At 40.8% G+C, this 21,088-nt stretch overlaps 1 protein-coding gene across 2 annotated transcripts in view; it reads right to left on the minus strand.

Moving 5' to 3' along the window:
* ELAPOR2 (endosome-lysosome associated apoptosis and autophagy regulator family member 2) overlaps positions 1 to 21,088 on the minus strand; it is a 95,344-nt gene that overhangs the window by 25,125 nt on the left and 49,131 nt on the right. For both annotated transcript variants that reach the window (XM_073000799.2, XM_073000800.2), the window contains exons 2-8: positions 20,595 to 20,715; positions 14,960 to 15,155; positions 13,623 to 13,770; positions 8,796 to 8,882; positions 6,940 to 7,045; positions 2,532 to 2,684; positions 1,904 to 1,992 (exon numbers count right to left, since the gene is read on the minus strand). In XM_073000799.2, coding sequence (XP_072856900.2) covers positions 1,904 to 1,992; positions 2,532 to 2,684; positions 6,940 to 7,045; positions 8,796 to 8,882; positions 13,623 to 13,770; positions 14,960 to 15,155; positions 20,595 to 20,715 — 900 coding nt within the window. The remainder of the gene's footprint in view (positions 1 to 1,903; positions 1,993 to 2,531; positions 2,685 to 6,939; positions 7,046 to 8,795; positions 8,883 to 13,622; positions 13,771 to 14,959; positions 15,156 to 20,594; positions 20,716 to 21,088) is intronic.

The raw sequence follows: 21,088 nt of genomic DNA on the forward strand, positions 1-21,088 counted from the left end.
GGGTCTGGGAGTTGGGAGTCCAAAAAACACACACCTCCCCTCCCCATAAAAAATAGCATGCTTCTATTTACTACTCCTTATTTCTGGTGGCATAGGTTACAGGGCATATAACTCTATCAGCCACATACGTGCCAGATGACCTCACTTGGCTAGTTTCCCAGAAAACACAGCAAGAATGCAAACTCCCAGCCCTGGCTCCACAGCAAAGCCCTTTAACCTAGTGAGTTAAACAACATAACACCTTATCTCTTTCCAGGTGTCGTATTGCCTGAGTCAACTGCATTCCCAAGGAGTGGGAGAAGGCAAATTTTTCAACACAATACAGGTGTTCCATGATGCTTTCGGAACATGTATTGTAAACCAGTGCTAGAATGTAATTTTTAATTTTGTCCAAATTGGCAATTTAGCTTTTAAACCTTTTAAAATCTCCAAATTCAACATTCAGATTTTGGAACCTAATTTTGACACCAACACCCATCTGTTTTTCATTGTTGAGACAAGTAAACAAGCCAACTATAGTATTAACTAATTCCATCAAAAGCCCATTGTCACATACTATCAAACGTCAAGTTCGACTGCAGAAATTGAAGACAGGCTGGGGTTGTGGTCCAAATGAAGTAACTCTTCCCATCATGGGTGCCAAACTTCATATCAAATCTTGAAAATGTAATGTTTATTTATCTAGCATGTGCACATTCATTTCACGTTTGGCATCAACTTCAAATTGGAAAATTGATAGAAAAATGTTTTAGTGCTATCTCAAAAATAGAAAAAGCAGAACAGGAAAGATGAGAGACTGCAAAGGACAAATTAATGTAAAGGATCCCTATTATTAATTGCACATTCTTATGCAAAGAAAGCAGGGACAGCCAGCCAAGTTTCACTGGGTTGGTAGAAGAGAGCAGAATGGGAAATGTGTAGCTTCTTCGAAAGGAATAGTTCTTAATGCTTCCAATCATAAGGAATTGTATAACCTTTCACTCTCTTCCTTTTTAGCAGATTATGGGCTGAAGTAGACAGCACAATCAACACATCATGAGAAGCAAAGTTTCCTGAGGAAGCAAAACATTGCCTATTGGTTTTAAGACAAGTTCATCTCAATTGGCAGTTTTCAGAATTAAGTTTCTCTTGTTTTATAATTGGTCATCAGGAGAGAAATATTGGCATGTCTAATTTCTCAGGCATGAAGCTTTGAAAGATTTACATGCCTAGAGAGAAAATATTATAAGGGCAGGAAATATGCAGCCTCTTTAATGTGTGGTATCACCCTATCAGGGTATACTATAGAAGAGTGTGGCAATTATGTTTGTTCCTGACAGTTTCTGGAGGTGAAGTGACTAATGTGGCTATTGAAGGAGAGGGGGCACTTCCAGGTGGGCAGCTCCTACCAGGGGAAGCTCATGGTCTGAACAAGGAGGACTTTCAACCAAAAAGTGATCAAGTCATAGGCTGCCTTTGGCTTATAGGGTGACATTACACAGGTGTTCTCCAACTATTTTCCCTCTTTTTCCTTTATAGCTTATCTGCAGAAAGAAAAAAGTAGACGCAACAGGAAAACAAAGGAAGGTTGCAAGAGAAAGAGCATGTTGTCCGAACCCCACATGAAACTCCATAAATGAGATAGGGTCAACCACGCAATGAAAGACTCATCTGATACTCTAAGCTATTACATCAGAGATGACATGGGTTTTGCAATCCAGTTGTTTAAAGGTATTAAGTGACACAACCAAGATATTACACACAAGGCAAATTTAGAGGTAGAGAAGAGAACTCAGAAGTATCTGGCTTTGCGTTCCTGAGGTGCAATCTGGCTTTGCGTCCCTGAGGTGCAACCTGCTTCACTGAAGACAGTGAGGTCTCCTGGAAAGAACAGTTCTGAGATAGCCTGCCTGCTGACACTCACCTTCCCTTCTTGATCACACGGCGTGTGGATTTGGAAAAAATCTTTGTTTGAACATGGAAGGCGTTCCTTACACTGGCTTGATCCTTCATCTGAAAGCAAATCATAGTTAACAAAATAATCACTGAATTCATGGGAAACAATATGACTTAGTTAAGCCCATTCCTTCATTTTCTCCTCTGCATCTTCTGAAGCCTCCCAGGAGACAGACCAGCTGAGATTGATCACAGTATGTGTGGCGGATAGAGCAATGTGCCCTGCCACCCGTGCAGCCAAAAGCAATCGGCACAGTCCTTGAGCATCAGCAGAAGGAGGGACTGAGAAATCATTTCAGAGTACTTTGTAACTAGAAAATCTTGTTAAGATTGACTTGACAGCATGTAATTATTACATTGTTTGAGAATTATGATTGAACAGTGCTAATATGTTGTACTGTGTTCTCCATGGATTTGTAACTGCCGGTACACTTTGCTAAGCGAGGTGGGAAATTCATGCTGTATTAAGTAAATTAAACAAATAGCCAGCATCAACAATATTGATTGGCTTGAAGAAATTCATGGCAGCATATGAAGTTAAACCATAGGTCTGAACTGGACACAGCCTTCCATTGTCTTTGGTACCTACACAGTACCTGCATAGTGTGTTTCTTCTTCACACTTGGTGCATTCCTTAGCACCTTTTTCCGAGTAGGTATTTCGAGGACACACCTGGCATGTGGAAGACCCCGATACGTTGCTGAATGTGCCAGGTTTGCAGGGAAAGCATTCAGAGGTATAGGCCACCCCTGTTAAAAAAAATACATAGAAATGTAGCAATTCTACAAGTACAGAAACACATGGACGTACATTCCAGAGCAATTCTGGGAAGCAAGTGTGTTGTGATGGAAATGCTGGACCAAGAAGAAATAGGGCCCTATTCAGCTGGGATACTCCCTGGGTTACCACACCATTAGAAAACTACTTTAGCATACATTACTATTCATGTTACTGGGCCAGGACAGTCTCTTCTTGACTGGCAATAGCTCTCCTAGGGCTTGCAAAGAGATCTGTTGCAACACTTGCTGCCTGGTAATTGGAGATGTCAGTGAACGCGGAACCTTTCCCACAAAAACATGGTTTCTGTCATTGAGGTAAGGATATTGGAAGCCATTCAAGGCTCCTTGGGGAATGGGCAGACTAGACTAGAAAGGTGATAAATGAGTAGACTGCTCATTATTTTCACCTGATCCACACAAAATCACTAAGCATGTGCTTTGGACTAAATACAAAACATCCCAATAGCATCAAAAAGCTATTTATTTATTTTATTTACTTTAAATGTTTTATCCCACCTTTATCTTTAAAAAGGAACCAAGGTGGCTTACATCGTAAAATGACAATGTATAAGAGCTTAAAAACAGTAAATATAAAAATATTAAAAAGAGTCAAACAAATACCACAATCAACATGGTAAACAAAATCAACACCAAAAAACAGATTCAAAGCAACAAGGCACAATACTCCACTTAAAACCTCCTCTCAGACAACCAATCACTGAGAGGAAGCTTGCCTGAAGAGAAAGGTCTTTGTCTGCTTGTGGAAGGACAGCAAAGATTTGGCCAATCTGGCCTCCTGTGGATGGGAGTTCCAAAGTCTAGGTGCAGTGAAAGAGAAGGTCCTCTCCCATGTCCCCACCAAATGCACCTTTGAATGTGATGGAACCACTGATTTTCTTAATACCCAGGCAGGCTTATGAAGGGAGACACAATCCTTGAGATAGCTTGGATCCAAACCATGTTGGGCTTTATAGGCTAAAAGCAGCACTTTGTGCCTAGGAGAGGATCAGCAGCCTGTGGAGCTGCTGTAACAGGGGGTGTTATGTGTCCCCTCTAACTAGCCCCAGTTAACAATTTGGCTGCATAAATTTCAGAAACTATTTTAAGGCTTCTAAATATGTTTATTATAAGATCTTGTCACAATGTATGTAACAGATGAAGGATGGGATTAAATAAGATCCAAATTGACTGTGACACCAAGTACCTACACTTCCTCTGACACACCTAGCATTCAGTCTGAATCAGCTCAGGACCCAGGCAAAGAGAGAAAGAAGTCTCCTAAGGTGGATTTGCAGGGGGTTTTTTCCCCCTGGCAGCTAGGTTTGTTCTGGGCTGCCAATGGACTCTATGGACTCTAGCATGATGTGGAAGAGAAAGAGAACTTGGTTACACACATAGGCTTTATTAGGAAAGAGACTGATTATCACTTCAGACAGCAGACTGCTAAGATGTGTAAGAGGCAGCAGTCGTCAGCACCCATTAACCCACTAAAAAGGAGCTGCAGGAAAGAATGGCATCTCCAGTACGACACCACCACCATGTCTCATGGGGCATCAAAGAACAACTTCTCCGAGATGCACATCTACATGTTTTTTGCATATTCAAGTAACATAACATTTTGTTTAACATATGACTGTAGGGATTTTACATTTTCATTCAAGCTTCTTCATTCAAGCTTCAAACAATGTGAAGGGCCACGTTGTTAACAGATAAGTTATTTGGCAACCTGGATATGATATGCTATCCTACGCTGTGGTTAGTTCTGGATTCACCATCTACCTTTGAAGCTGGGTAGCTGTCATGATCTCCTTCATGGATCACCTTGTCATGGTGAAGGGGCTTGAGTAATTCAGAGAAGCTATGGGCTATGCCATGCAGGGCCACCCAAGATGGACAGGACATAGTGGAGAGATCTGAGTAAACGCGATCCACCTAGAGCAGGAACTGGCAATGCCACTCCAGTATCTTTGTCAAGAAAACTCCATGGACAGAAACAAAAGGCTAAAAGATATGACACTGGAAGATGAGCCCCTCAGGTCAAAAGGCGTCCAACATGCTACTGAGGAAGAGCGGAGGACAAGTACAAGTAGCTCCAGAGGTAATGAAATGGTTGGGCCAAAGCTGAAAGGACACTCAGCTGCGGACATGCCTGGAAGTGAAAGGAAAGTCCGATGCTGCAAAGAAAAATACTGCATAGAAATATGGAATGTAATTCAGATGATTGTCATATCTGCTACTGTGGGCAAGAATCCTGTAGAAGAAATGGAGTGGCCCTCATAGTCAACAAAAGAATGGGAAAAGCTGTACTGTGATACAATCTCAAAAACAAATCCCAAGCCAGAATTAAGACTGCTGGAAGAAATATCCATAACCTCAGATATGCAGATGATACCACTCTGATGGCAGAAAGTGAGGAGGAATTAAAGAACCTCTTCATGAGGGTGAAAGAGGGGAGCAGAAAAATGGTCAACATAAAAAAAACCTAAGATCATGGCCACTAGTCCCATCACCTCCTGGCAAATAGAAGGGGAAGAGATGGAGGCAGTGACAAATTTTACTTTCTTAGGCTCCATGATCACTGCAGAGGGTGACAGCAGCCACGAAATTAAAAAGAACCTGCTTCTTAAGAGGAAAGCAGTGACAAACCTAGACAGCATCTTAAAAAGCAGAGACATCACCTTGACAACAAAAGTCCAAATAGTCAAAGCTATACGGTTTTTTTCCAGTAGTGATGCATGGAAGTGAGAGCTGGACCATAAAGCTGACCGCCGAAGAATTGATGCTTTTGAATTGTGGTGCTGGAGGACACTCTTGAGAGTCCCCTGGACTGTAAGGAGAACAAACCTATCCATTCTAAAGGAAATCAAGCCTGAGTGCTCACTGGAAGGACAGATCCTGAAGGTGAGGCTCCAATACTTTGGCCATCTCATGAGAAGAGAAGACTCCCTGGAAAAGACCCTGATGTTGGGAAAGAGTGAGGGCAAGAGGAGAAGGGGACAACAGAGGACGAGATAGTTGGACAGTGTCACTGAAGCTACCAACATGAATTTGACCAAACTCTGGGAGGCAGTGGAAGACAGGAGGGCCTGGCGTGCTCCGGTCCATGGGGTCACAAAGAGTCAGACATGACTAAACGACTAAACAACAACAACATAGGTAATGAACTACACTTTAGAAATAAAGACTAGCAAGCAATGAATTGCTTTTTTTAAAAAAAGGAGCATTCTAAGCACTGTCCCTGACATCAATGAATGAGTTGGAAGAGTGGTCTTGGAAGTCATCATGTTGAAAGTTCCCTGTCACAGATAACAGATTTTAAATAATCTTTCTTTTCAGCCAACTGAGTAAGAGAACAGATGGTATAGAGACAAAGTAGCACAAATACAGACCCTTTTGTAAACAGATATATATTATTCTCTCTGCACATCTAGCTATTCCCAGCAGGTGTCACCCTTCAACTTTCAAGTAAAGGATCCGATAAAGACCTAAATGGGTAAGCCACACAATTCTTAACATTGTTTCAAAGCAATAGCATCAGCCTGGAGGACAGTGAGAAAGACTAGAAGCTAATAAATTAAAACTGAAATGATCTATAACATTCTCCTCAAACAAAAACATTGGTTGTGAAAAGAATACATATAGAAGTGCATAATGACCATCACACATAACTGAGCAATTGTTCCTTTACAAATAAATAATCTTAGAACTGCAGAGCTGGAAGGGGACCTGATGGATCATCAAGTCGAGCCTCTGTCATGGAGGCACAGTGGGGAATCGAACTCCCAGTCTCTGGCTGTGCAACCAGAGACATAAGCCACTGAGCTATCCACCAGTTCTTCTTTTAGAAAAAATAGCAAAATTGTCTTGTTTTTGCTTGGGATTTGACTCACCCCATGCCCCATACAGAGACTGTAAGTTGCGCAAGAATAGGCCCACAGAATCAGTGGTGATCTGGTGAGTGAACTCCTCTGTAAATTCCATTGATTCAGATGGACCTCCTTTAACTGCTATTTATTACACTAAAGTAAGTCACAACTAGAATAGGCCCATTTGAATTTATAGAATTGACTCACCAAATCCCCATTTACTAAATGGGCCTACTGTTGTGACATACTACCCTAAACCGAAGGATTTCAGCCAATATATATAACAAACACCACTGAGCTGTAACAATATTTTTCAAAACTTTCCATACAATTATCATTATACATACTATATTTTATACCTTCAATTGTGATGTTTTTAACTAGTACAGGCTTCACCACCTGCGAACCCATAAGGATCCCTGTTGTTCTCCAGTATAATATATTAGTACCTGATTTTAGTGTTACCTTGAGGGAGGAAAAGAGATGGAACAATCATTATACAAGCCTCACGTTGACACAGATTAATGATAAAACAGAGTACGCTTTGGGAGAATGGGCAGCCTCCAGAAACAATGATTCAGACAGACATTTCTGGTTGTACAATCATACATTGCATGCGAAGCCTGTGTTTATCTCCTGATGCCCAGTCATAAAACAAAGCAGGCTAATTGGCAAATAGTTCTTCCTCTGACATTCAGATACATTGTTGATGGATTACCTGTATTATTTGGCCCTCAGTTGTACCCACGCCATGCTCCTCTATTGACAGAAGGCTCTGTGATCCAATGGAAGCATCCATCTGCAGAAGGGGGGGGGGATTTCAGTAATTCCTCCTCTCTCCCCCAATAAGTCCTTGTAACTCCCACCCCTAGAAAACCCAGTGGGAGATGGTGTGGGGCAGTGGGCAAGGGAAGAAAATCTGACAATTATTCCGGTTCCACTTCCAGATACTTCCATTGGATTATAAAACTTTCTGTCAGCAGAGGGGAAACGACTGCCTACAGCCATCTATTGAGGAAGTCACATGGCAAAGTTACAGGGCAGCGACTTTTGTTTATCGTATGACTTCAAACTGCAAATAAGGGATTGTGCAGCTGCAATGCTGTTTAGTTCTTTGCACGCCTGGCTATCCTCTGGTATAGTCCTCGTACCACCAGTTACTGTTTGATTTTTGGCAGTGACCAATAATTAAATGCAATCATTAACTCTTGCTGTAAATACTAGTAAGAGGTAAAACAGATTCCCTGCATGGTATGAGCAATGTGAGGCCATAAATATTTCGGAAGAAACCACACCCTGTTTTGTTGAACTAGTCTGAAGGAACTGCTAAGCAAACAGTTCAGACAAACAGAATGACAGACCAATGTTTAACATATACAGAATCAGCTCCCTCACTGCTCCCAGGCAAGTTAAGCAAAGTGAAACTATTGCGAAGGAACGCTTCACCCTGTTTAATAAGCTCACAAGTTCAACAAGGAATTTTCAAAACAGAGATAAGGCATTTCTCTGCAAATAAAAGGGACAACTCTTTCCCAGGCACAGGTGGATTAAATATTATATTATATTATATTTTCTGTTTGGTTTTCAAAAGGGCCTGTTAGTCATACCTGTAAAAACCAACTTGACAGGGAATCCACTAAAACTGGGTTTTGAAATTGTACATTATGCCGGCACATTAAGAGATTAAGCCAGTCTCAGCCAATAAGCAATTGCACATGTACCTCACTGCATTTTGAGCTGTTTGTGATCAGACTATTAGTAAACCCAAAATCACCCAAGATGGAGGTCCACTAATCAGTCATCTTATTGCTTTTCAGAATGGCTTCAGGGCAAACCAGTCCAGTTTAGCATGACTACAAGAGGAAGTCTTGAGAATGTTAAAACGCTACAGCTTGGCTACTTTTCACATGGAAAGAGTGTAACATGTAGCTCTACATCTGCTTCCAGCAACTGGCACACATCCACTAACAGCTCAGTAGTCTAGATCAAAGACTTCTTTCAGGAAAACAGATTGCACATCCACATCTGTCTCCAGGTCCAAGAGAACTAGACAGCAAACCCCAGGGGAGTTCCTTGGAAGCTGACAAGGGTTCAGACTGAATTCACAAACCATTTCAGAGAAACAGGGAGACAAACCCAATTTTCATGACTAGTATCTCATCAGTCTTGAAATAAACAGGTTTCTACTATATCCATTTATGAATATCATACTTACAAAATGGGAGCCCCATTCACCATTATCAGTCAGTTTCACCCACTTATCACTTGTAGCATCCATCTCCTGACATTGGTCATTTTGAATCTGTTGTTTAAAAATAATGGAAACAATCAGATTAATTTTCTCTCAAGTAAAACAAATGACATTAATATGGTGTGTGTTCTAATGTATTCAACACATTTCACATGCCTCTCAACAATTCTTACACAGGCCCATTCAGCTAGCCAAAACTATTGCCTCTAGATAATAGCCGGACCAAGTAAATTCCTCCTAGTTCACACTTTTATCCACTGCACTACACCAGTTCTCAGGATCCTGAAAGATGCCTAACAGAGAGAGGTTAGCTGCTGTGACCTTCCAGATGTTTTAAGACTGAAACTCCTACAGCACCTCACCACTGGCTATGCCAACTAAGGCTCATGGGAGCTGCAATTTAAAAAAATTTGGAGGGGCTAGGTCACCCATCCTTGTGACAGACATGCAGGGTTAATTTTAAGAAGACCCATCCCACTAAGAACTTGATCAGCAGTTGCTTCAAGCCAAGAAAAGCATTTTTCCCATGAATTAATTAAATCACGGTGTTCACAACAAGATGTGGTGATAGTTACTAACATAGATATCCAGCAGAGTGAAAAACATTAACTAAAAGCCCACTGAAAGCTATTAACTCCAGTAACAAACCTCTATATTGGAAGATGGTAGGGTTTTTTTAATTACCAGGTGCTTGAAGCAAACCACTGAGATGGGTATCCCCACTGTGATTTGCTTGTGATGTTTTCAGAAACAATTCTGTAGATAGTGACAGACCAATGATCACAGACAAATTTCAGTGATTTCATTCCAGCTGATATATTATGCCTGATGCCTACCAGCACTCTGCCAGCTTAGGTGATCATTGGTTATTATCCCATGGATGTCTGTGAGGTGGATGGCACCCTACCGGGCAATTTTCCATGGCTCACAAGCAAATCATTCTTCCCCAAAATAGCAAAATTGTTCAACAGCAGTGCAGCAAAAATTATGGGTTTTTCTGTAACAGCAGGATTTTAAGAAAAGTGATAATAATATGCTGCTGTGTTTGGAGCGACTGTGTAGGAGGTCTCTGTGAGGTAACCCTTACAGATACTTTCAGAAGTTCACATTTCAAGCATTCACAGAACCTAAACAAAAAGGATAAACATGGGAGAATAACCATTTCTCTAAGGCAGGGCAGACAACATTTTAGGACTGTACACCCTTCCTTCTGTACCTTTTTTTGGAGGGACAGCCCTCCTGGACCCCCTGAGTCTCTATCCACTGCACCACACTGGGTATCTAATCCCCATAGTGGGTTACTAATTACTAAAATAATACAATTGAGTGCAGTCCACAGTATCTCTGGGTATGAAGACAGGAATGAAGTACGTGACCACCATTTGACTAAATCCAGATTACCATACTTTCAATTTTTAAACAAATTGAGGGGGCAGAATGATATCAGCAGTGCTCCTTGCCAGGCTAGTGTTCACTTCTGCTCAGTTAATATCTTGCTGTTTGAGCTGAAGGCCAAGATGCCCTCCTTCATTTCATAGCAGAAGCTGACTGGATTAGCAATTGAACCCACCTCCAAACAGCTCTTTCCTCCCAATATACTACCACTGTTTTCCCTCCACCAACATCTGCTATCTGAGACAGGTGCCTCACCCTACTTCACATTATGTCTGGACAACCTAATTCCAAAATGCAAATAGGAAAATGAGATTGATACTTGGCCAGCTTGTAGCTGGGGTGATATTTGAACCTGGGACTTTAAAATACTATAGACCAGCGGTTCCCAACCTTTTTCAGTCTGTAGACCGGCTGGGGAAGTCAGGGCACCCCCGCACTCATGCGCATGCACATGCTCTCTTGCACGAGTGCTCATGCACATGTGCAAACAGTGGCACAGCACTTGTCAGGGTGCACTTGCGCTCATGGGCATGTGCAAACGGTGGCACGGCACTTGCCCAGGTGTGCTGGAGCGCGCAGGCACAAACGGGCTGTGCGGGGGGTGGGGCGGGAGGTCTGTCTCGGTGGCCCAGTCCGGCTCAGGCCACGGACCGGCACCGGGCCACGGACTGGGGATTGGGGATCTCTGCTGCAAACAGATGTTCTCAAGTAAGGGAAAGTAGGTTGAACAGACACACCAGGGAATCCAGTAAAAATGAATTCAAAACAATTATATGTCGGTCTCCCTATCTTTATCTGCATGGGCTCGTATTCTAACCACTACATGACACTTACAGTAGTTCTTGCTTAATGTGTCTTTTGACAGGCTTAAAGTGCTAAAAACCTATCGAGATTGTTTTGATCCAAACAAATCATAGGATGGAAGTGATTTTCAGCCCTAATACTAAAACAGTCAAGGCTTTTGTTTTTCTGTGAGAGGAAAAAATCAATTGGTGACCAGCTAAGTGGCTAAAATTTGTGTGTATCCAGTGTCTCCAGATGCTAATCACCTGTGGCTCCTTTCTTAGGAATCCAACAAGTGAACAGTGTTGAGGGGAGAGGAGGATAAAATTCATTTCCTATTAGAGGAAATGCTGCTTTGGTGGCAACTAAAGTATGATAGATGGTATTGAATTAATAGAAGGAAGGTGCCCTAAGCTGGTGTGATTGCTTCACCCCTGTCTTCATGCCTTGCACATAATTACATGGCTTCATGAGCCCAGCTCTTCTGCTCATTGTCTCCAGTCTGTAAATGTTAATTAAGGCCAAAATCACTACACGACAGCAAATACTCAGTGCTATGCTTCTGAGACTGAAAGAGGGGTGAATCATCTCCCACACAAAAGGAGAATGTCAGTGCGGGCAGGATGAAAAAATGTCTCCTTATTCTGAACCACCTATTAGAGTCCTGTCTCATCTGTTCCTGTTCAGCCACCCACATACCATTGTTAGGGGCACAGAAGACAGCATGTGTTAGGAACTTCAGCCACCCAAAGCTTTTTTGCTGTGCACTGGAAAAGAAGCTTCAGTAATGTAAAAGTTGCCAGCTTTTGATTTCTGGAATTCAAGGACCAGGACACCTGAAGAGGTCAAGGGATGAGTCCTTACAGGCCATGTTTAGGAAACCTTCTTGCTAGGAAATTCTGAGCACTGTAGTTTTCCAAGCTTTGCTTATGAAAATTGACAGTAGTAAATGTTTACTATTCCTGTCATTGGGGCGACCAAATTCTTTAATGCCTCTGTTGAGGAGAGAGGAGTCTGCATAATAAAGTGAGGAACTGACAGAACAATCCCCACAGATGCATATATATCACACTGTTATGACACCGCACCTTGTAGCCAGATGGGCGATATACAAACACACAAAAGAATGAACAAATGAACAAACAAATGAATAAGTAAATCAATAAATGAATAAATAAATAAATAAATACACCTCATCTTCAATAGCCTGAAGATGGAGGAAGTGGCTACAAAGAGAGTACATCCATCCCTTCCCACAGATAATGTAGGAAATAAGGCAGCAGATGAACCCTTTGTCTCCTTAATACCTTAACATGGGTCTCATTGTTTCCACAGTGTATGTTGTCAAGATACATTTGCTGACTGTCGTTAAACAAGATTTAAGCTTTACTTCAGCAATTCTGGGAAGTGGTCCAAAATTCTGGCTTTTACATGAGATGTTCTAGCAACTGCTAAGACAAAACAAACATGACCCACCATCTAACCAATTTGGCTACCTTGCTCCTCTTTTCCTCTTGTTCTCTTTGTCTGTTCAGGTGGCAACCCATCTTTTGAGCAGCCAAGTCAAATGCAAGCCCATCCAACTGAGAATCTGATTAGATACAGAGAGCAGATTGTCACATGGGACCTATCATCCAAGAATATTTGGAAGGTCAAATTTTGCCCACTCTTTCTCTGTGCCAACTCAGCAGTCATGAAGATGCAGAGATCCAGGCAGGAAATCTCAGGCCCTGGTTCTAAATTGGGTCTCCCACAGTCCCAACCTGCCCTTATTGCACCCCTCACAAGGGGGCATCCCCTTCCCCAGGATACTATTGTCTATTTAGTTCTGTATGACTCTTCCCCATTCTAAAAGGCTGAAATGCCTCTCCTAATTGAAGGCTAAAGAAGTCCTTAGTTCCTAGGAGTACAAGCTTTAAGCTCAAGCGTGCTACAATTTTTTTTTGTCCTCCCTTTTTTTTTTAACCTTTGGCTTTGATTATCTCTGGAATATGGCCTACCAAGAATGTATCCGATACTGAATGTGGCTTTTGAGCTCTTGAAAGAGGTTCCTGAACTCTTCCGTAGATATGACTGAGTTCAAGACAATGGGACTCTGTCCTAAACCAGCTAGATCCAAATTGTTTGGTTTAACTGGATTGTAGATTTGACTACTCAGCACCTAGAAGACTGCCAAACATCTCACTCATAAAGCTGAACAAGATTTCAGTTCACAAAGCATATAAAGGTAGGAGGAATAAAACCTCTGGATCCCTTGGAGGGCTGCTGTCAAACTGGGTTTGACAGTCCTGGGTTAGGAGACAACAACAGTCTCAATAAGTATCAGACAGGTTCATAATCTCATAAACCTAATGGAAGGAAAGATAGTCAAGATGTCAATAACCTGCCTTAAAAAACATACTAGCTGAAATGCAGTAGTAAGGGGCAACTAGAGTAGGCCCAATGAATCAATAAACTTACATAGGTGTTAACTCACCAAATCCCCGCGGATTCAATAGGCCTACTCTAGTTGCTCCTTGTTATTGGATTTCAGCCACTGTGCAAGTTCTTTTTGGAACGCTGATACTCAATTTGACTCTAATATATACTTAAGAGCAAAAAAAAATGTCTTACAAAAAACTCAAAGAAGATGTTGTTGTCAATATACTGGTACTCAAAGGTGACTGAACCGGACTTCTTCAAGTGCACAGTGTAGATCAAGGAGACGGTACAGTCATCCCTGTTTGACTCAACGTAATTCCCACGTGGGGTCCACGTAGATCTGGACAAAAAGGAACAGAAATAAGGCTTGTTTTATGAGACAGACATCTATGAGGTATCCTTAACTCTTATGCTATTTAATAAATTACTGAGCTTAAAAACATTCAAGGAAATAAAAAAAAACACAAAATAGCTTCTCATTGATTCCTTGTCTAGGTTAAGAGAAAAATTGATTTTACAACTGATTAATGTCAGCTGCAATTCCTGCTCAATAATGACAGAGAGACAGGTATGTAAAGAGATTAATATAACATTATTTCAATTATTTCAAGGGAGGTGGGACCTGTCTAGAAACAGATGACATTTCACAACTAGCAATTTGTCAAGATCTCATTTCTCCAAACTTTAAAATTGTTATTTCTTTTCAAGTGACTTGGGAGGTTAGGAGCTGGGCTGAATCTCAGCTCAGAAACCTATGTGAAGCTGAAATGCTGGCATCAGGTTCTGGAAGGAAGACCACTACATGCTAGTTTCACTTAACAAGGTCACTTGTTTAACACTGGCACAAAGGAAATATAAGGTGAGAGTGCCTGGCACTGTTGCACTGTTTGAGCTAAGTGGGTACTGACCTTGCTATGGACTTGATAGAAGATTGACTAGAATGGCTTTGCCCACTTCGTTGTCCTCCAGATGTACAGAATTAAAACTCCTGGCATCCCAATGGCATGGTTATTGGCCAGACCCTCCAGTAATTATGGTACATAGAAACATAAGAAGCTGCCTTCTATGAATCACATGACTGGTCCATCTAGACCAGCATTGTCCTCTCTGACCAGCAGCTGCTCTCAAGGGTTTCAGACAAGACCACTTTCAGCTCAACTTGAAGATCTGAGGGATTCAGCCTGGGATCTTTGGCACACTGAACTAGGGCCCCTTCCTTCAACCTCAGTATTTTAGGTTGAGAAATAGGGACTGGGCTAAAGTGAGCTTATTATCTAATCTCTGAGCTTTATGACCAAGTGAGGACTTGAATCTGGATATTCCAGGTCCCAGTTTGATGCTTCCATGTCAGCTATGTAAGTGGCAGTTGTGCATCTGGAGGACACCAAACAGAAGGCTGCATGAGAACATTGGTGTTAACAGCTCCAAAGCAAGAATGGGATACAAGCAGAGTAGCACTTGGAATACAGGCATAGCTTTGTTTCAACAAATCTTTGGCCATGGGGAGGAAAACTGCATCATGTTCTTACTTGCCACAACTATCTGCTTTTCCCTCAGTTGAGCCAACAGCTGTGTCCATATAGGTTGCTACATTAGAGAATCCTGCAGGCAGGTCATCCCATTCATCAAATTTGATCCCGCTTCCCAAGGAGTAAGTCCCTTCAGCACATTTACCGCAGACCTGGTTTTTCATTTCAAGGTATTCCCCAGAAGCACAAGAAAAAGCTGAGAAGACAAATATTTACAACTGGTCAATGTCACATCATTCATTCACTTTAAGTTCCAGCCACCTTTTTTTAAAGAAAGCTATGTTATACATTTTACCAGCAGATGTAGTGGCAACATATGTGGTACTAATACAGTACAACATTATTCCATCTGCCTACACAACTGCTTACACATCCATACTCACACACATATGCACTCAATAGTTCTTCATTTTATTTCCAGCAATAAAAAGCGAAATACCCTGCTTCTCATGAATTAATTAAATATCTATTACTCAGTGTCCAAGAAGGAAAGGAAGAAATCTCCACCTGTTATATTTTCAGTCACTTTTCTACTGACCATGCAGTCTTTAAGGCTGTCTTGTGTTGGTTACACAATCTTTATGATGCTTATCTGGCCTCTGAAGAAACAGGTTGGCATGCAGCAAAAGGGGGTTCTATGTTCTCAGCAACTTATCTCCAACTTAAAATCTAACCAAACCTGACTTTCAGGTTTGATCCATGTACACAGTAAAAGACACACATGCTATTCTACGCGTCCTTTACCTAAAGGTGTAGCAATGCTGTGATGTGTTTGGGGTGCAGTCATCCATTCTCAGCAGAGAAATATCATGTTCACATGAATATGCCATAAAGGATATCCTAGACTGGCACATTATCACAGCGCTTCAACGCTATGGGCAGAGTTAATTGCTGCTTCACTACCATCTTTTTATACCTTTGCCAGCTCTTTCCATGTACCACAGGAGGCTGCTCGTTTCCTGTCATAATGCATATGTCCATAAACAGAAGTCATTCTGAGTATGCCAGCTGCTTGCCTGGTTCAATCTGAGGCCGAGTATGGCTAGTGGCAAAATGAATTGCTTGTGACATCCTAGACAGCTGGGCTACTTGATTTGTGTCTTATTTAGCATGGGCAGCTAAAATTTATTTCATCCGAGAAACCCTTCTCTACTGATTTGCACACTGCAGTTTCTGAGGCATCACAGCAAGAAGTGTGTGGGCCTCACCTGCTGGGATTCATTCCTGGGAGATGACTAAGAACACACCTAATCTTCTCCCTGCTTCACATCACAGGAGAAGCCAGACAACAGCCACCAAGGTGCTCCGCTGTGAAAGCCTGTAAGTCACTATTATTTCTCTCACTGATGAACCCCACAAGCCTTCCAAAGAGTTTCTAGATGACCCAGAAGGAACACAATTTGAAAACTTAGATGATCCAAGTTGCAGAATCTATGATTTTGTTTTTAAATCAAATTTTTGCAGTTAACTGTCCAAAATTCTGAATAGTGAAAGGCAGCATTCTATAGCTTTATGATCTATACGATTATTCATGTGGATTTATGACATTTAAATACTAATATAAATAATAATTCACATAGATCTCTTATTTGTGGGATAGCACAATGAACAGTAGATCCCACCCAGCCCCGCTCAAATTTTATGCAACAACCATTTTGGTTTCCTCAATTCCACAAAACATTCTTCATTGAAACCTACATTTTATTTTAAATAAAACTATTCAGTGTCAATATACTTAGCCACATTCCATGCTTTCTTTGCACAGTATGACAGAACAGAAACACCTCTGATTAAAGTCAGCAGAGGACAGCTCAAGAATCTGCCATGCAGCGAAACCATTAAGCAAGAGAAATGCAATCTTTAAACTAAGATTTCTTTGAAGCATTTAAATGAAAGCAAGATTCAGAACTTTCCTATTGTTAATATAATCTTGATAATTATTTTCCTGATCCAGCATAACCAAAATAATTTATATGGCGCTTCTTTAAAAGAGCCGGAATTATTCATGTTTATTTTACTTTGTTTATTAAAGCTGCATAGACTGTCAGCCTCAAATGAATCTTATTTTAAAAAAAAAAAAAAGGTTCCGGTGAAATCAGATTAGGTCCCTGAAAAAAATCACCTGAAACTATAGACAGACATTGTGTACATGGACTTTCAAAATGTTTTGACAAATCTGTCACCAGTGGCTCCCAACAAGAATCATAGGACAGGTCCTGTTATGGAATGGTGATGGCTTAGGGAATGGGAGGCAGAAAGACCAAACTAGGCATTTTTTTCAATGAAAAGTGACACCTCAAAGGAACAGATCCTTTTATCTTGTTCATGTAGGTGGGGTAAACAATAAGGTGGCCAAATCAGCTGATGACAACAGATTATTCAGGGTGGTAAAAACAAAAGGAGTATTAAGAACTGGGGGTGGAAGGAGCTTAGAAAGCTGATTAGACCACCACCACCCCTGAAAAAGTAAATGCATGTCAATGTAAACAAGTGTAAAAGGACGCCTATTGGGGCAGATGCACATCACACATACACTGATGAGGTCTGAGCTGGCAGTGACTGACCAGGGAACAGAGCTTGCATCATGATGGATAGCTCAATAAAAACAATTACCCACATCCACGGGACAGCTGTGAAAAGAGTGAATTCCATGTTAAAGATACTTCGGAAAGAGATGAAATAAAATAAAACTGCCAATGGCATGCATTTATTCAAATTTATGGTGTAATTGCACTTGGAATACTGTGTGCAAAAAGGGTATTGTAAAGCTTTTAAAAAACTGCATAAAGGATCAGCTAGAGAGATCAGGGGTTCAAGAAATTCCTTGGAGAGAAAAATTGCAAGGGTTTTTTTTTTAAGTTTAGAGAAAAAGTGAACAAGGAGTCCAAGAAGACATGATATTTATTAATTCATTCAGCCGCATTTATTAGGCACCTTTCTTCCCAGAAGATGACTCAAGACAGGTCATGAGGTTAAAACAGGTCAAATTAAAACAAAATATCTAACACATGGGGGGGGAACTAAAACCATCATAATAATCAAAATATGTCAAGTGATTAGAAACATTACAAATGTACTCATGTGTATTTTTCTCTGTCACTTTTCCTCAGAGAATACCGAGTTATCAAATGAAGCTGAACAGTGGAAGATTCAGGAATCAGAAAGGGAAGTGGTGCAGATATTAACCACAAAATTCGCTGTTACGGATTGAGGTGAAAGAAGATCAGACAAACTCCTGAAGGACAAAGCTATCAAAAGCTACTCTTCCCTGTGTGTGCATGCTGTCAAATACTCTGATCTTAGTCCCCTCTCTGGCTCAGCAGAGGACTGAGTGAGAGGAGGAGGCACCACCCAGCAAGGCACTGCACTGTGGTTCAAGATCTACCAGGGAAGAGGGTATGGCTCTCTCCAAATCCTCAGACTTGGAGGGCATTCCCCAATGCTGTCCTCACTGCCCTCATACCATAGGAGCTAGTCACTGGAGGATCTATGAATGGTCCTTTCACAGATGCAGATTGTTCACCAAAGGGGGGAACAGCCTTCAGATGGTCTCAAACATAACAAAGACAACAGCTCTCTTCTGTGAGATCCAGTTAACATATGCCATGGTGATCTGTCCAAGGTGCTGACAGACCCTGTCTCACCAGCTCCCACAGATAGCTATGTGGCTCTGGTCAATGAGACTTGCAGTGGATGATTTATAGATGTTCCTGCTTTGAATTGGCCTTCCCTGAGAATGATAAGCAAGATGGATGCTGCCTCCAGAATTAGAGGCATCATGACTGAGAATGCCAGCACTATGGAAGGTAGGGAACAACAGCAGGAAAAGACTATTGTTTTCATCTCCTGTTTAGAGATATATCAGATACGTGTTGGAGAAAATGTGGATGAAAGGGAACTTTGGAACACGTGGATTTTTTTTCCCAAAAATAGAAGCATTTTGGCTTGATGCAATCAATTCGACAGAAACACTGACTAATCAAAAATTAATCACAAATGAAACATCATTATTTTCAGCATTTACATGGGGAAATGAGAAGCGACTTAATAAAGACCTAATTGCAAATATTATAGGGACGGCAAGGTGCGAGATAGCAAAAATATGGAAAAACACCCAAGATATTTCATTACAGACATTTTTGAATAGGATATGGCTAACACTCTTGATGGAAAAATTGACCAATAATATCAGAATATACAGAGGAGAAATAAAACACAGTCAATTTTTTTGAAACTTGGAAACATTTATTAAAATACACTAATGAACTAAATGAGGAGTCATGTGATTTAGGAAATAATCCAGATTGCTCAGATTATTGGTTGGTAACTTTCTAGGATGGAATGGGGATTTGAGATTCAGTATAATTTTGTTAAATGGTGTGAATAGCTGGTGTTTAGAATGTTAAAATATTTAGCAAGTAAACTGAATAGTTAATTGTATTATCTGTTTGTAATGTGATGGAGTGCCTAAAATAAAGTAAGAAATATGTTTTTTTAAAAAAGATCATTCAATCATTCATAAAAATTGGGGAGTCAGATACTACATAAAAGGAAATCAAGTACATTTAAGAGTTCATTTCAGCAGACTAGCTATATTTCTTCCAGTAGTTAAAAGGTAGGAATAGAGACATATGCTTAGGAAAGAAATTTTGGTATTTAGGTGCTACCACAGAAAAGTCCCTGACCCCACTATGTACCTGCTTAACCAGAATATTATGCAACAGTTGGCTGAGGTGCTGGTGATCCTTCAGTTACTCAGGTTTCTGACTGTTAGACTCTAAATATAAAATTACATGAGATATACATATACATTTCTTCATTCATATATTAAAATTGTTGTTGCATGAATAAAATGAGCTTTATTTATAAATCTCTGCATTACACTGGTACAATAAAAGACACTTCATGCATTACTCTGACAGTTCTCTACTTAATTAGGCATATTGAAATATGTATAATATTTTGGCCCTCCACATCTTCTTTGGCACTACACCGCCTAGAATCTAACAGCCAGAATGGGAGCAAGTAAGAGAGCCTGGGATTGCAGTACAGATATAAAGAATGCTTGCTAGATCCTTTGTTCTCATTGATTCTGGCTGCCTCAACCTAAGACATGTCCATGAGGAATTTTCAGTTTCTGTAGAATGACTCACCTGGAGGCAAAAGCAAGACAAAGTAAGACAAAGAGATTCTTTTTTTCCTCACCAAGATCTCTGTAATTTACACAAACTCTGTGTAAAACAATGTATTTCCCCCTTTGAGAAGCAAGGCACACACACACACACACACCAAGAACAGAATGACCAGCTGATTGTTTTAAAAAGCTGCAGAGATCCCTCCCCTTGTAATCTAATCCTCAAAAATCTATGTAATAAAGCATTAACCATCCTTATTTTACATTATTAGCATTATAGCATTATTCGTGCAGTTTTTGCTTAATTGGCACATAATAACACCATTCATCTTCCTCTTCTCTTTTCGAGAGTTTCACAAAACACTTCATCCTCTTATAGTGCAAGGGCAATAATTTTGCAAAGATATACAAACCAAGATCGCAGCCTCAATCATGTAAAGAACAAAAAGAACATGCTAAGTTTATATGAGATTTGTAGCAAAACAAAATGGAAAGACATACTGCACTCTTTTCCTTTGACAGGATCAGGTAAACCAGAACATTCCTCTTCTGGATTGGGGACTGCTACCCTCCATCGGGATCCGCTGCTATCACACTCTGTGTATTCAAAGTGGTACTCTGCCTGCAAGCAATTGTTAAAAATATTACTTTGGTCCCATCAACACTAATTTAATATATTAGTAGAAAGCAACTCCTATCATTTAAAAACAAGCAACTATAGGCAAAATAGTGAAGGATCAGCTTCTGGGTATAAACACAACCATAAGACTTACCAGGGTCATGCCAACATGAGTCAGGGCTTATAGAAAACTACACACTTAGTACCGTACATATATGACAAATAAGGAATGAAGATGAGCTGCTGCCAAGGACTGGGGCTGCATGAACCAAAGCTGGGATGTTTTGAAAGGAAGGGGCAGGACAGAGAAATGCTGGTGGGTGGGACTGTAGTTTACAGGAGAGATAGGATATTCATACAGTATTCATCTGCCCTG

The sequence above is a fragment of the Pogona vitticeps genome, chromosome 5 (assembly GCF_051106095.1).
Source record: "Pogona vitticeps strain Pit_001003342236 chromosome 5, PviZW2.1, whole genome shotgun sequence".
In the NCBI taxonomy this organism is placed as follows: Eukaryota; Metazoa; Chordata; class Lepidosauria; order Squamata; family Agamidae; genus Pogona; species Pogona vitticeps.